This window comes from Callorhinchus milii, unplaced genomic scaffold (assembly GCF_018977255.1).
Source record: "Callorhinchus milii isolate IMCB2004 unplaced genomic scaffold, IMCB_Cmil_1.0 Scaffold15, whole genome shotgun sequence".
NCBI classification, from domain to species: Eukaryota; Metazoa; Chordata; class Chondrichthyes; order Chimaeriformes; family Callorhinchidae; genus Callorhinchus; species Callorhinchus milii.
The window spans coordinates 16,722,576-16,738,231 of record NW_024704756.1 but is presented as its reverse complement, the minus strand read 5'-3'; the positions used below and the strand labels follow the sequence as shown (position 1 = coordinate 16,738,231).

Sequence of the window (15,656 nt, the reverse complement as noted above, 5' to 3'; positions counted from 1 at the left end):
AGTCCCAGTTTTGAAGTATTTCAACTGCTATCAGATAGCAATTATTTTTAAGAACAATTATTATTGTAATCCAGCGGTTGTATGAAAATCTTAGTTCAGTTAAAATGAAAGCTCCCACAAAGTGAGAGGCCATCACCGCTTTAAACATTCTCCTCACCTGACTGTACACACTGTAATAGCCTTCTTCTTTCACAAGTATTTTATTCAATTTTTTTTCCAGTCCAGCACCTCTTTGAGAAGCCACAATCCAAGGAATAAATGTTGAATCCTCTGATGTGAAGAACATTGAGGGACCCCAATGATGAATAGAGATTTTAAAAGGAAAGATGTTATTGCAATCTGGATAATGGACAAACAGTGGACAGTAAGTGAATTTACAAGTTTTTTTTAAATTGGCTAACTTAAAGCCACCATCAATATGAACAGCAAACATAACATAACATGTAGGGGCAGGAGTAGGCCATTCGGCCCTTCGAGCCTCTGCCCCGCCATTCAATCATGGCTGATCTTCTAATCTAACTCCAGCTAATAACCTGACGCTGCCTTATCTCCATATCCCTTAGTCCCTTTTGCAATAAGAAATCTATCTATCTCAGTCTTGAATATGTTCAAGGACTGAGCGTCAACAGCCCTTTGGGGTAGTGAGTTCCATACATTCACCGCCCTTTGAGTGAAGAAGTCAATGTACAACAGTTTAGCCCTGAGGCAATCAGCAGGTCCAGAGAGTCTCCGAACCACCCTCTCAGCAAAAAGTGTGTAGCCCGTTACTTAAACAACAGGAAGGAAATTAATTTGATTTGTTTAGTAAAAATGAAGAAGACAAAATGAACACCAAGAACCAAATTATGCTAAAAATGAGTTGGCTGAGTGGATGTTCCAACACTTGCCAAGTGTAGCTGTCAGGACTGATGGAGAAGAGCTTGGCTGTGCGTTGCCCTGTTACAGTGTGCAAGGGATGAGAGGAGTTACAAGCGATGGCACTACTTCACATTTTCTAACAGCTACAAGTTGACACTTCTCTCCTTCCACTTAATGTAGTGCAATATCCCCTTTTACTTCCGTCACTGACATTTCTATCAGGAAACCATTAAACCAAAACCAAACAGACTGCACGTAACACTTTCAAGGCTGCTGCTGCTTATCATCAAAGTAAGGGACCGTCTCAAAGGTCCCATCTCGAACCTCAAAAGTGTAGTGTTTCATTGGAATGCACCAAATTCAAGATTTAAAGCTCGCTCTATGAACGCTCTTGGCCACAATTCTCTGCAATTTCTGAGGATAGAAAACTTGCCCACTTGTAGAACCATGAGCCAACAAAACAGATTCCACTATATACTGGGTAGTGTGACTATTACCTTGCTGGATTGTGCTTCTCTCAGCATTGGGACTCAGCTGTAGGAATGATAGTTCTACAAAGAGAAAAAAGTTTGTCAAATACAATTTGCACTTAGATGTTTCAAAGCATTCAGCTCAAACTTCAGAAAGGTTTGAGCTTTGTGATTCAAAGCCATGGAGTGAGCGACCAATTTATTTGGGGGATCGTTGGCCAGGACACCGGGAGAAACTCCCCTCACTTTTCAAATAGCGCCATGGGATCTTTAACGTCCACCTGAATGGGTAAACAGGACCTCAATTTAAAGTCTCATCTGAAGGACGGCGCCTCCATCAATGCAACACATCCACAGCACTGCATTGGAATGTCAGGTTAGACTGTATGATTTCCAAGTCCCAACGTGGGGTTTGAACCCACAACCTTCTGCCTCAGAGGTGAGAGTGCTATAATTGAGCCAGGCTGACACACAATACCTTTATGAATTATCCCCAAATTGAAAATAAAGAGGTTCCTTTTAATAAATTGCTAATTAACTATAAATAAGTAATTTTATAAACACATTTATGAGCCAAAGACATTTCTTTATACAGTGAATGAAAAAATTTAAGTCATTTGAAGTGAAAGAGCAGGAGAATGTGATCAGATCAGTCACTTACGTCTGCACTGTCCTACATTTCTCCTTCTCCTGGTCAGGCCTCTCAGTTCCTCACTGTTTCTATTCAGTCCAGATAACTTTTCTTTTCTTTGGAAGATGGACTCATTCTGTTTATTCAGTGTTTCAGACAGATCTCCCTGGGGTGGGGGGATGGGTGGAGGAGGGATTTCAAACAAAATGTGGTACAGAAAAAGTTAAGTTTGCATTTAATCCCCTCGTTTCACACTATACTTCCTGCACCACACTTTTCAGTCAGAATGCAGTACATGCATAAACTATGCCACTGCTTTTCTTTCATGGTGTCCATTAGCACAAGCTCCCTGGCTGCTCAGGTGCTGTTCTTCCAGCAGTGCTGAGAAGCGTCTGCCTCGCATTCCCATTTCCTGGTGTGACTGAGATCCGAGCCGCAAATGTTGTTGTGCATTCCCAGCTCTCAATCACTCTCTAAATTGGTTAACTTTACCTCCACTTGCAATGCTGTACGCATGAGATATTGAAACACATTGCATCACTTCTCCAGATAAACAGTAAGAGTACTGTAGCTCAGTGGTTAGCAAGCGAGTGACCTGGGTTCGATTCCCGGCAGGGTGAAACATTGGGCAAGTTTTGTTACTCTTCACGCCTGATAATAGTCCCTCAAGAAGAAAAATATAATAAATTGGTCTGCATTTCGCCCGGAATATTTCCAGTCAATTCACTTTACAGTATATGCTGTGAAGTGCTTTGAGACGTCGGGAAGATGTGAAAAGCGCTATATCAAATGCAAGGATTATTATTATTATAATTATAGAGCCAGGTGCAAGGTCTACAGTAATTCAAGGCACAGCTGATAGAGACCTGGAGGTGTAGACTTGTTGTTAGCTTTGCTTACCTGTAGGTCATTGCTGGATTGATAAGCATCATGCTGTGTGATTGCTGACCAAATATCTCTAATATTTTTCTGTCTTGAGGCATGTCTGAGTGCAGTCGAGTGAGCTGTTGAATTCTGGAGCGATATCATGTGATTGTATCTACCATCGTCCAATAATACAATTTCATGCTTACAGCATTGCAAGTGGAGGTAAAGTTAAACCACTTTAGAGAGTGATTGAGAACTGGGGATGTATAACAACATTTTGAGGAAAGCTCTACAGAAGGAGAAAGTGAAAAAGGTTTCCTTACCGGTTGCATTGAAATGACCCTGAAATGTTCTCTCCTTTTGTTAAAAGCATGAAGCTCTTTGTGGACATTTGCCAGTTCAGTCCGCAGACTACTTATTTCTTGCAATAAAATTACCAGCATCAGACAGGTTAAAACAGCCAAGAAGAGAACAATAATCATTACAATGACCCCTCTCGATGGAGACTTGGATCTTGGTTCACGTAATTTAATCCAACATTTGGGATCCATTTTTAATTATCTTTTTTGTAATCCCAGTCTCTCTGGTAAAAAAAAATATTCTCCCACCACAGGAAGATCATATGACAGAGACAGGAAATTACAATATATACTTTTGCAGAAATAATTTCGCAATTACATCCTTCCTTTTGTTAAAAGGGCATTGCTGTCTGAACAAGTTAGGGAGGATGACAAAATGTGAGAAAGAATGCAGAAAATTGCAGGTTGATCTCGGTGGTCAGGCAGTGAGCTGAAAGGTGGCAGATGCAGTTGAATTTTGTGAAATATGCAATGGTACATCTCCTGGGAGGAGGGGAAGAAAGTAGTTAAGTTCTTAATGATGCTATGGAACAAAGATCTCGGCCTATTGATACATGGATATGTAAAGATGAGAGTTACATAGACCCTAAAAAGGGAAAATTGGAGTTTTTCTCAAATTCTTGGTTTTCGTTAATATAAAAAATATAAAATGTTGTTGCATTTAAACGAAATGTTGATTGGGCCATAGTTAGAGAACTGTCTGTCATTCCAGGCACCCCAAAAACAAACACCAGAACCATTGATGTAACGTATATGCACATAGATACCAAGATTAAGGGGCATATCATTATGAGGATACGCTTAAAACTTGGGGCTATTTTACTGGAAGAAAATGAAAAGGTATTTGATGGAAATTCTTAACAGAAGAAAGATGGATTTCTGATAACTTCTTTTTGATGGTTCTCCACGTTACCAGAAAACAGTTCATGCTAAGAAGACAAGTACACACACCAACTCCTAGAGATCGTTAAGACGATCTTGACCAAGTCTCCAATGTCAACCAGTCCCAATTGTTAAAACCCCCTCTCCTTTTACAAGTTAACAGTCTATCAATCGTTTCAGTTTGTCGTGAGTGCACTCATTGCTAAGCTGCCTGTCCAGCGCCCAGCTGATGTATTTATAAGACTGATGTAAAAGCCCTGCTGTAAGGAAAGAAGCAGCTGTTGTGATGTCAGACACACACTGTGAAGGCGACTTTGCCAGGATGCCGTCAGGCCTATACACAGAAGAGGGAGCAGTATTACACTCGTACTAACTACAGATCGTTAGTGACTGATGGAGACATTTACACAATCAAACAATGGGCAAATTGTGTGCAGAGCAAGGAAAAGCTGGAATATGTCCATGTCCATTCCTCAAACAAGGGATTACCAGGAGTGAGTTTCAGGGTAGAATCTAACCGTTTAGATGGTTTATGTATATGGAATAACTGGGATTGATTGTCAGGTCACTTTGCCAAGGTCTGTTACAGGAAGAATGTCACCATTTATTTAGTGGTGCTGAGCTGGAACTGGTTCAGAGTTGCTGATCCCAGGGGAAGTGCAGCAGTGGTTAGTACAGAAGAACATCCAATGCAGGCCAGCAGTGGCAGTTTTGGCTCACAGTAGATGTTGGATCACCGGCAAGGAGGAATGACTGCAAGTTGACAGACTGTGCCACTGACTACCAAGAAGTAACACTGCGAACACAAGTTACTGACTGTAAAGCTTATCCCAGTGTCAACCCCTCGGCCCCAGGCAACATTGTACTCCATGTCACTCATTCTCCGCTGCTCATAACCATCACCAAACTCTCTGCACACGAAATATGGTGGTTTGACATCAGTTAGTAGTTTGACATGTTTGATAATCATACTCCTTGGCAAACAATTTATTAAAAAACAGATAAAGCAAGGTACATCAGATATTCCTCTACAAAGTTGAGGACATAAAAAATACTTCAGAAGCTGCTAAGCAGAGATTCTTTTGAGGTTATTTTAAACTTGTAGTGTTTTGGGTCAACCCTATCCTGCTGAGATGAATTTCCTCCCACTCACAACAGCCCATGACAGATGTCCACTGCACTGATGAAGAGCAGCACTTACTGGATGGGCAATTCCCGCATTGTGGCCTTATCGAGTCACTGCTATCCCACTATCAACTGTTGCTGTAGGTTGAGTAACCAATTTGTGCAGCAGAGCATGGGAGCTGAAGGCAGTTCAAAGTGTGCTGGTGATGGGTGAACTCAAGTCTTCATCAATCTGAGATCCAGGGGTGGGGACAGCAGAGAGAATTGTGGACATTGTTTTTTTAAAGAAACAAAAACTTTGCTTCTACAGATGATGTGCAGCTCTGGTACATTGTTAAAACTCAATTTTCAAAGCTCACAAACAGAATTTGGGGGAAAATAATATATTTTTTACTTAAAAAAAACTTTACCCTCCACGCCAATGTATTAGCACACAGAGCTAGTGCACATCAAGGGCAGGACAACCAGACCAATCTGAGTAGGAGAAAGGATCAAACATAGTGCAGTGGAGGTCAGGAGTGTACATGGTCTACCCAAACTGGGTGAGACATTGTACAGGTGGTGGTGGGGGGGGAAAGAGAAGGTATGTTAAATAATGACAAACTGAATTTTTCTACATTTAAATATTTATCCCCCCCAAAAAAAAGCCTTCAATATAAACACTAGAAGTGAGATTGGAGTGCTGATGAAGGAATTTTCAGAGTACATTTCCAAACACACATCCAGGAGCTCGGGCAGATTAAGAACCTGACGTGTTTGAGCCCGAGACGGCTCCACAGACTGACAGCATTTAGCAGTGCCGAGCGCAGAGCCCACTCCCCTCCAGGAGGGATGTCACAGAGCGATGAATCAGCGTCAAAAGTTCATGTCACTTCCTGTCGTTGCTGACCTGCTCCGTGCAAACTCCTCTCAATAACTTGCTGTTACTCTCCCAGCGGATGAAGAGCACTCGCTTTTTAGAGAATGTCCGTCTTGCCCCCTTCTGCCCAAAAGCAGACCCGTTACTTGGCGGGGAAGGGAGGAAGGGGGAAAGTTAACGCTTTCAGCGCCATTGCTCATTAAGTTAGAGATAGCTCATTATCTTCGGCTGTGCTGGCTGCGGAATTCTGATGTCCCTACGGATTCAGGCACAGGTCTGGTTAGGAAAGCTGCTGGAGATGAAGTGCTCCAGCGCCTCATACTGCAGTCACTCCACAGCAGCGCTGAACTGAGAAGCAACGATGAGATGAGGTTCCACCCTCTGGGAAGCTTTAGATGTTCAGAATTTCAAACTCTTCCTCAGATTCAAACAGTTTGTCAGCTGGTTCAATGAACTCTGGGAAAAACACAAGTGGATTAATGGAATTAAAGAAAGATTTTTGGAATCAAAGGGTCTCTAGTGCTAATGATCCCAGGGTCACAGCCCTGCCCTGACCCTCACCTGCTCCTGTAGTGTGCACTTCAGGCTTGGTTGCAGGTACAAATGGAGGCCAGTGTGAAGGATGCTTCTCAACCAGCTCGAACATCCGGAAACTCCGCGTCCTCAGAATTTCCTGCAGTTTGACACATTCCCATACAGTCAGTCATCAAGCCAGTACTGACAAGCGATTCAAAACCAGAGTAAGCAGCATCTCTTGATAAAAGTATCCCAGTAGCACAGTGGCCAGGAACAGGTCCTTTAAATTGCAAGGAAATGGGTTGGAATCCAGCATCAATTCTCCAAATAATAATCCTTGCAATTTGATCTAGCGCTTTACCACAACTCAAAATGCTTCATAGAATTTACTGTTAAATGAGTGACAGTATATTTACAGGCGAATGCAGCATCCAATTTGTAATGCGTCACAAACAGTCATGAAGTGAATGACCAATTTATTATCTTGAGAATCATTGGCTAATGACACTTGATTTCCTTCAGTTTTATTTAAATATTTCAGTGGGATCTCTAACGAACATCAGAACAAACATACGGGATCTCAGTTTAATGGCTCAACCGACAATGCAGCACTCCCCTGCACTTTACTGGAATATCAGCCTCGACTGAGAGTTCAAAATCCTGATGCAACCCAGATGCTAGATTGCTGCCAACTGAGTCAGGATGCAGTCCAGGTCAAAATGGTCGATTCACTGCTGATAAGATCCATATTAACCCAGGAGCAATGACACTGAATCTATCTGATACTGATTGTTAAAATGTCAGCACACATTTGGGATTTGATATGGTAAAGATCAGTATTTTATTAATATTCATGTTTAGACATTGGCTGAGACCGGTACAGTACGGGGGAACTGAATAAACATACGATCACTGAAACACACTGAGGGATAATGGACACACCTCTGCTGATGTTCACTCAGCTACAACAGCTGGCGGACTCAATAACCCCTGCAGGCTCCGTGCTCCGAGAATGTCATCAGAACTTGATGTATAAAGAAATATATTCAAGTTTGCAGCAGGGTGGAGTGATGCAAACAATACAATCAGAACATGCTGGGTTGGGAGAAAGAGTTGGTCTTTAAAGAGCCAGGCCGACATTTAGAGGTAGTGTGTGGTGGGGGGTGGGTAGGCCACGGAGGGATTCAAAAGCAAGAATGAGGAATTCGATCGGCTGAGTCCTTGCTAACTCAGACTGCAAAGAGGGAACAAACATGGACCCTGCAGATTCCAAGCAGTGTTTCATTCAGAAAAGAGGAAACGAGATTTAAATCAGACCACACAAGAGAATCTTTCATTCCTACCTTCTGCACAAGACTGCACCAGCTTTCAAAGTCTTTTTCAGTGTAGCAAAAAAATCCCTGCAAACAGAAACACGTGCCATGAGAATCTGTCTGAGCAGAGATCTGGAACTCCACTGGGTCTAGAATCATAGAATTATACATATTCTCCCCCCAAAATTATCTACTTCTCTTAAAAGTGGTTATCAAATCAGCTTCCACCACCCGTTCAGGCAATGCATTCCAGATTCGATCACCTCGCTGTGAGAACATCTCCATTAATATCCAAGAAATTAATATAAAAGTGTTCTTCGCAGGATTTTATTTAAGATCTGCACAAGTTCTAATGAGGCCTCGGGTCCTGGGTTAGGCTGAGAGAAAAGTGTGGTTTGCCTGTTATCGCCCAGACACAAATTCTCCAGATTTTTCCATGTTAATAGCACCACCTGGATGAATGTTGCAAAACGATCTGTGCAAGTGTCCAACTCAGAGGTTATACATCTGCATCCTGTTTTCCTCTTCCAACACAGAATTACACTTAACCAAAAACATGTCTGTAATTGTAATCTGTAGCTTTGCCCAGGGGAGGTGTAATTACACTGTGAATGAATTGGTTCTTTGCCAGGGATGCAAACGTGAACCAATTGCGGAAGCTGGGTAAAATGAAGAGATAACTGCCTCAAATAAACTTTCACAGCTGCTCACAAACACAATGCTGGCAGGGCTGGGCTAAGCTGAGAGGGCACACAGGGTGCTGCTTGCTGCTGTTGCTCACCAAAGCCACTGAGGGGTCCAGTTGGGTGATCTTCATACGATGTGGCACCCGCTGGCAGTGATAACTATGATCATCCACACTCCCGTCCTCCTCTGTGTCCACTGCAGCCTGCGTCGAGTGAGGGTCTAAATAGATTAGTTCATCTCCTGTATAGACGGCAGAGAACAGCTCAAATATACACAGAGCACCAAATTTTAACAGCAGGTGGAATAAATCCCATTCAACTACCTTCATATTGTATAATTCTGATGCAAAACAAAGAACTTGCATTTATACAGAGACATATCATGACAAACATACTTCACAGCAATTACTGTCAAGGACTGTTGGACAGATAACATGGAAAAAATACAATAGTACCCTTGAATCTTTAAGATCCACACAAACAGACAGAAGAGACCTCAGTTTAAGGTTTCATTCGAAGGACGACACCTCCAACAATGCAGCATTTGCCCAGTACTGCACCGAAGTATCAGCCGGGACATAAACTTAAAATACTCACATGGAGCTGAATCTACAACTGCCTGACCCAGAGATGAAAGCACCACCAACTGAGCCAGGCTGACACTTACACACAATCCATACAGCCTGTACACACAGACACAGTCTACAATCCTGTCCCTCCCTTCCATAGATAAAATCTGGATATAAGTGGATGTCATGTTTAGACATGGAACACAAATTACTGTGGTATCCCTCACCACTGTTACACACTGAAGAGAGCAGTTCGCTAATTACTCCAGTCTCTTACCAATAAATCCTATGAAGTAATACGCATTGTTTGGTTTTCCTCCCAAGACTCCTAAAGATTGTGGCATCTTAAAGCATTCCTAGCAGAGAAAAGAAGACGAGTGTTAGACAAGAGTTATTTTTAAATCAATCTGTTGCTAAGCAGCTGCCCTGGGCTGTTAAATACAGCTGTGATAGTAGTATGAGAAGGCAAGACAGGAGTCCATCACTGCACTTAACACATTCCCACCACTTGGTGAATCAGTAACATGAGGACATAAACTCAGGATTTCACTGGAAGTGCTGAGGAGGAAAACAAGAGGAACATTTACTCACACAGCATGAGTTATTAGAACATTGGAACCCTGGGCTACGAGTGCTACTGAGGCTCTGGGTAGAGCCTCATGATCACAGCTCTGATAATAATCAGAAATCACTCCCGTTAAGTAACTCTAGGCTGAGAGTGCTCATGCCTCCTTGCTGCGCCCTGGACTTGCCTTCAGCGTGTTGATGTAGACGGGATTGATGTGGTTGATTCCCATGCGTAGAGGTATGATCAGCAGCAGTGGTTTCCACTCGTCGTGGTGAGGCGGCCCCTGGGATTTGGATAATTCGCCCCCGTACAGTGATTTGCAGAGTTTTTCTGTAAAGATGTCCCCCCGAAAAACAAAGTTAATCAAAAATGAAAATGATTAAGATGGAAAATACGATATTAAACCTGCGTGGAGTTGCATTACAAGGATTTGTAAATGTGAATTCAGCAAACAACAGTGGGGACCCAATATTCAATAATAATAACTACTAATAAAATAAATTAAATAATAACCCAGTAAATAATAATTTGATCACTCAATTCAATTGCTGTGCGCAATTGGCTGCCGCTTTCGCCCACAAAATATACAGTCAATTCACTTTACAGTATATTCTGTGAAGTGCTTTGAGACATCTCGAAGACGTGATAAGGCGATACATCAAATTGGTGGAGAAACATTGACAAGAGAGGAACATGAAGCTGAGGGACAATCCACTCTTGCTCATTATCCAGTGTGTTGAGTGGACTAGTTTATCTCTAGGGTTGACATCGCGCATGTTGTGGGGTTACACTTGTACACTGTTGTTTTTAAAATCATGATTGAGCTTTCTCCCCCATTGCACCCTGACCATGGTTTGATTTGCCTTCTGTTCCCAGGCACTTGGCGTGTGATGAAGAGAGATCTGAGGAAGCCCAACTGCTGGTGGAAAAGGGAGCCAGTATTTACATTGAGAATAAGGAGGAAAAGACCCCTCTGCAAGTTGCTAAAGGTGGTCTCGGCTTGCAGCTGAGGAGGATAGCGGAAGGTTAAAAGTCAGACTGCACTTTGTGGAGTTTCCTGAACTAAGCCCAGGGGCAATAGGTAGAGGGAAGAGGGGAGGAAAGGGAAAGATATTCTTTAATCTCTCACCAACGAGTGTGACGTCTGTCTTGTTAACAAATGTCAAAACTCCACAACACCCGAATTGCTTACCCTGGCCTCCCTGCTCTGGCAATTCCAAAGGAATTGGTGGCCCAGCTGTTTATGTGCCACGGAGCTCGAGGTGACAAAAGTGGTGAGAACAGCTTTGGGCAGAGAATAGATACACTTTTCATTTCCAGCGGCCAAGTGCCCACTTACCAAGAGCACCTGGTGTGAATGGTATCGGGGTGTAGGGAGGGGGTGAGGGTGCGGGAATCTCCCGACAGTTGGACCAGTTGCCACAATGCAAGTGTCGCACAGTTACACTGACTTCGATTGAAGGTTGGTGTCAGCCACTGGGTGATTTCACAGGGTCGAGAGATAAAGGAATGGAATCCAGGACATGTAGATGTGAAGTGTAAAGGGGATGTCTGTATTTAAGCTTATTTACTCTTTACTCAGTTGGCTTGGTTATTGGCATATAGGGCACAATGTGCCAGATCCTCTCCATTTCTATTCTACCAGTATTATTCCAAGATACTTTCAGGATTCATTGTGAGAAGGATCAGCTTTCCTGTTAGCTTTGTAGATGATTATGCTAAAGACCCTCAACATTCCTCTACACCCTTCACCCTCATGTATGCCTTTTGCCTCATGTATTCCTGTTTAATTTGTATTAAATATTGCCTGTAGCAAAGATACACATTGTCTCCTTTTACTGTTCGAGTTTCTGTCCCAAGAGAAGTAAATTCTGTCTATTGTTGGATTAAGGAATTGTACTATTGGTTGATGACTATTTGCAATGGGGGGAGGGGGAAATCTCTCCTCTGTTTGATCTAACACTTTTGATATTAATAGTATTACGTGTAATATCAATGTAGAATGACATAACACCTCGTAGCACTTCACAAGTAATTAAGTGTAGGGTCTGGGCAATTGAGGGCACATTGTGTGCACAGCAAAGTCCTACAAACAGCCACGAAGTAAATTATTTAAAGTAAAAGTAACTCAATGTATCAGGGCACTGTTTACCACAACACTGATAGCGACTCTTCTCGAATACTGTTGTGGAATCTTTAACATGCAGCCCATAGATGGGAGGGGAACCTTGGTTTAAAGTCTCATTCAAGGGGGATGTGGGAGGGGAAAGCTGGAAGGTGGCATTTATAATAAAGGGTGACTTAGAAAAACACACAACAGTTCCCATACAGTCAGTCATCAAGCCAGTACTGACAAGCGATTCAAAACCAGAGTAAGCAGCATCTCTTGATAAAAGTATCCCAGTAGCACAGTGGCCAGGAACAGGTCCTTTAAATTGCAAGGAAATGGGTTGGAATCCAGCATCAATTCTCCAAATAATAATCCTTGCAATTTGATCTAGCGCTTTACCACAACTCAAAATGCTTCATAGAATTTACTGTTAAATGAGTGACAGTATATTTACAGGCGAATGCAGCATCCAATTTGTAATGCGTCACAAACAGTCATGAAGTGAATGACCAATTTATTATCTTGAGAATCATTGGCTAATGACACTTGATTTCCTTCAGTTTTATTTAAATATTTCAGTGGGATCTCTAACGTCCATCTGAACAAACATACGGGATCTCAGTTTAATGGCTCAACCGACAATGCAGCACTCCCCCTGCACTTTACTGGAATATCAGCCTCGACTGAGAGTTCAAAATCCTGATGCAACCCAGATGCTAGATTGCTGCCAACTGAGTCAGGATGCAGTCCAGGTCAAAATGGTCGATTCACTGCTGATAAGATCCATATTAACCCAGGAGCAATGACACTGAATCTATCTGATACTGATTGTTAAAATGTCAGCACACATTTGGGATTTGATATGGTAAAGATCAGTATTTTATTAATATTCATGTTTAGACATTGGCTGAGACCGGTACAGTACGGGGGAACTGAATAAACATACGATCACTGAAACACACTGAGGGATAATGGACACACCTCTGCTGATGTTCACTCAGCTACAACAGCTGGCGGACTCAATAACCCCTGCAGGCTCCGTGCTCCGAGAATGTCATCAGAACTTGATGTATAAAGAAATATATTCAAGTTTGCAGCAGGGTGGAGTGATGCAAACAATACAATCAGAACATGCTGGGTTGGGAGAAAGAGTTGGTCTTTAAAGAGCCAGGCCGACATTTAGAGGTAGTGTGTGGTGGGGGGTGGGTAGGCCACGGAGGGATTCAAAAGCAAGAATGAGGAATTCGATCGGCTGAGTCCTTGCTAACTCAGACTGCAAAGAGGGAACAAACATGGACCCTGCAGATTCCAAGCAGTGTTTCATTCAGAAAAGAGGAAACGAGATTTAAATCAGACCACACAAGAGAATCTTTCATTCCTACCTTCTGCACAAGACTGCACCAGCTTTCAAAGTCTTTTTCAGTGTAGCAAAAAAATCCCTGCAAACAGAAACACGTGCCATGAGAATCTGTCTGAGCAGAGATCTGGAACTCCACTGGGTCTAGAATCATAGAATTATACATATTCTCCCCCCAAAATTATCTACTTCTCTTAAAAGTGGTTATCAAATCAGCTTCCACCACCCGTTCAGGCAATGCATTCCAGATTCGATCACCTCGCTGTGAGAACATCTCCATTAATATCCAAGAAATTAATATAAAAGTGTTCTTCGCAGGATTTTATTTAAGATCTGCACAAGTTCTAATGAGGCCTCGGGTCCTGGGTTAGGCTGAGAGAAAAGTGTGGTTTGCCTGTTATCGCCCAGACACAAATTCTCCAGATTTTTCCATGTTAATAGCACCACCTGGATGAATGTTGCAAAACGATCTGTGCAAGTGTCCAACTCAGAGGTTATACATCTGCATCCTGTTTTCCTCTTCCAACACAGAATACACTTAACCAAAAACATGTCTGTAATTGTAATCTGTAGCTTTGCCCAGGGGAGGTGTAATTACACTGTGAATGAATTGGTTCTTTGCCAGGGATGCAAACGTGAACCAATTGCGGAAGCTGGGTAAAATGAAGAGATAACTGCCTCAAATAAACTTTCACAGCTGCTCACAAACACAATGCTGGCAGGGCTGGGCTAAGCTGAGAGGGCACACAGGGTGCTGCTTGCTGCTGTTGCTCACCAAAGCCACTGAGGGGTCCAGTTGGGTGATCTTCATACGATGTGGCACCCGCTGGCAGTGATAACTATGATCATCCACACTCCCGTCCTCCTCTGTGTCCACTGCAGCCTGCGTCGAGTGAGGGTCTAAATAGATTAGTTCATCTCCTGTATAGACGGCAGAGAACAGCTCAAATATACACAGAGCACCAAATTTTAACAGCAGGTGGAATAAATCCCATTCAACTACCTTCATATTATATAATTCTGATGCAAAACAAAGAACTTGCATTTATACAGAGACATATCATGACAAACATACTTCACAGCAATTACTGTCAAGGACTGTTGGACAGATAACATGGAAAAAATACAATAGTACCCTTGAATCTTTAAGATCCACACAAACAGACAGAAGAGACCTCAGTTTAAGGTTTCATTCGAAGGACGACACCTCCAACAATGCAGCATTTGCCCAGTACTGCACCGAAGTATCAGCCGGGACATAAACTTAAAATACTCACATGGAGCTGAATCTACAACTGCCTGACCCAGAGATGAAAGCACCACCAACTGAGCCAGGCTGACACTTACACACAATCCATACAGCCTGTACACACAGACACAGTCTACAATCTGTCCCTCCCTTCCATAGATAAAATCTGGATATAAGTGGATGTCATGTTTAGACATGGAACACAAATTACTGTGGTATCCCTCACCACTGTTACACACTGAAGAGAGCAGTTCGCTAATTACTCCAGTCTCTTACCAATAAATCCTATGAAGTAATACGCATTGTTTGGTTTTCCTCCCAAGACTCCTAAAGATTGTGGCATCTTAAAGCATTCCTAGCAGAGAAAAGAAGACGAGTGTTAGACAAGAGTTATTTTTAAATCAATCTGTTGCTAAGCAGCTGCCCTGGGCTGTTAAATAGCTGTGATAGTAGTATGAGAAGGCAAGACAGGAGTCCATCACTGCACTTAACACATTCCCACCACTTGGTGAATCAGTAACATGAGGACATAAACTCAGGATTTCACTGGAAGTGCTGAGGAGGAAAACAAGAGGAACATTTACTCACACAGCATGAGTTATTAGAACATTGGAACCCTGGGCTACGAGTGCTACTGAGGCTCTGGGTAGAGCCTCATGATCACAGCTCTGATAATAATCAGAAATCACTCCCGTTAAGTAACTCTAGGCTGAGAGTGCTCATGCCTCCTTGCTGCGCCCTGGACTTGCCTTCAGCGTGTTGATGTAGACGGGATTGATGTGGTTGATTCCCATGCGTAGAGGTATGATCAGCAGCAGTGGTTTCCACTCGTCGTGGTGAGGCGGCCCCTGGGATTTGGATAATTCGCCCCCGTACAGTGATTTGCAGAGTTTTTCTGTAAAGATGTCCCCCCGAAAAACAAAGTTAATCAAAAATGAAAATGATTAAGATGGAAAATACGATATTAAACCTGCGTGGAGTTGCATTACAAGGATTTGTAAATGTGAATTCAGCAAACAACAGTGGGGACCCAATATTCAATAATAATAACTACTAATAAAATAAATTAAATAATAACCCAGTAAATAATAATTTGATCACTCAATTCAATTGCTGTGCGCAATTGGCTGCCGCTTTCGCCCACAAAATATACAGTCAATTCACTTTACAGTATATTCTGTGAAGTGCTTTGAGACATCTCGAAGACGTGATAAGGCGATACATCAAATTATTTGCA

General features: G+C 42.5%; 1 protein-coding gene across 1 annotated transcript in view; it reads right to left on the bottom strand.

The window, feature by feature from the left end:
- Nucleotides 1-15,656, bottom strand: part of LOC103179597 — a 36,105-nt gene that overhangs the window by 1,897 nt on the left and 18,552 nt on the right. The window contains exons 10-21 of the mRNA XM_042340837.1: nt 15,169-15,314; nt 14,696-14,774; nt 13,946-14,091; nt 13,196-13,252; nt 12,048-12,131; nt 9,888-10,073; nt 9,413-9,491; nt 8,662-8,807; nt 7,911-7,967; nt 1,990-2,125; nt 1,356-1,409; nt 158-270 (exon numbers count right to left, since the gene is read on the bottom strand). Of these exons, the coding sequence (XP_042196771.1) occupies nt 158-270; nt 1,356-1,409; nt 1,990-2,125; nt 7,911-7,967; nt 8,662-8,807; nt 9,413-9,491; nt 9,888-10,073; nt 12,048-12,131; nt 13,196-13,252; nt 13,946-14,091; nt 14,696-14,774; nt 15,169-15,314 (1,283 nt within the window). The remainder of the gene's footprint in view (nt 1-157; nt 271-1,355; nt 1,410-1,989; nt 2,126-7,910; nt 7,968-8,661; nt 8,808-9,412; nt 9,492-9,887; nt 10,074-12,047; nt 12,132-13,195; nt 13,253-13,945; nt 14,092-14,695; nt 14,775-15,168; nt 15,315-15,656) is intronic.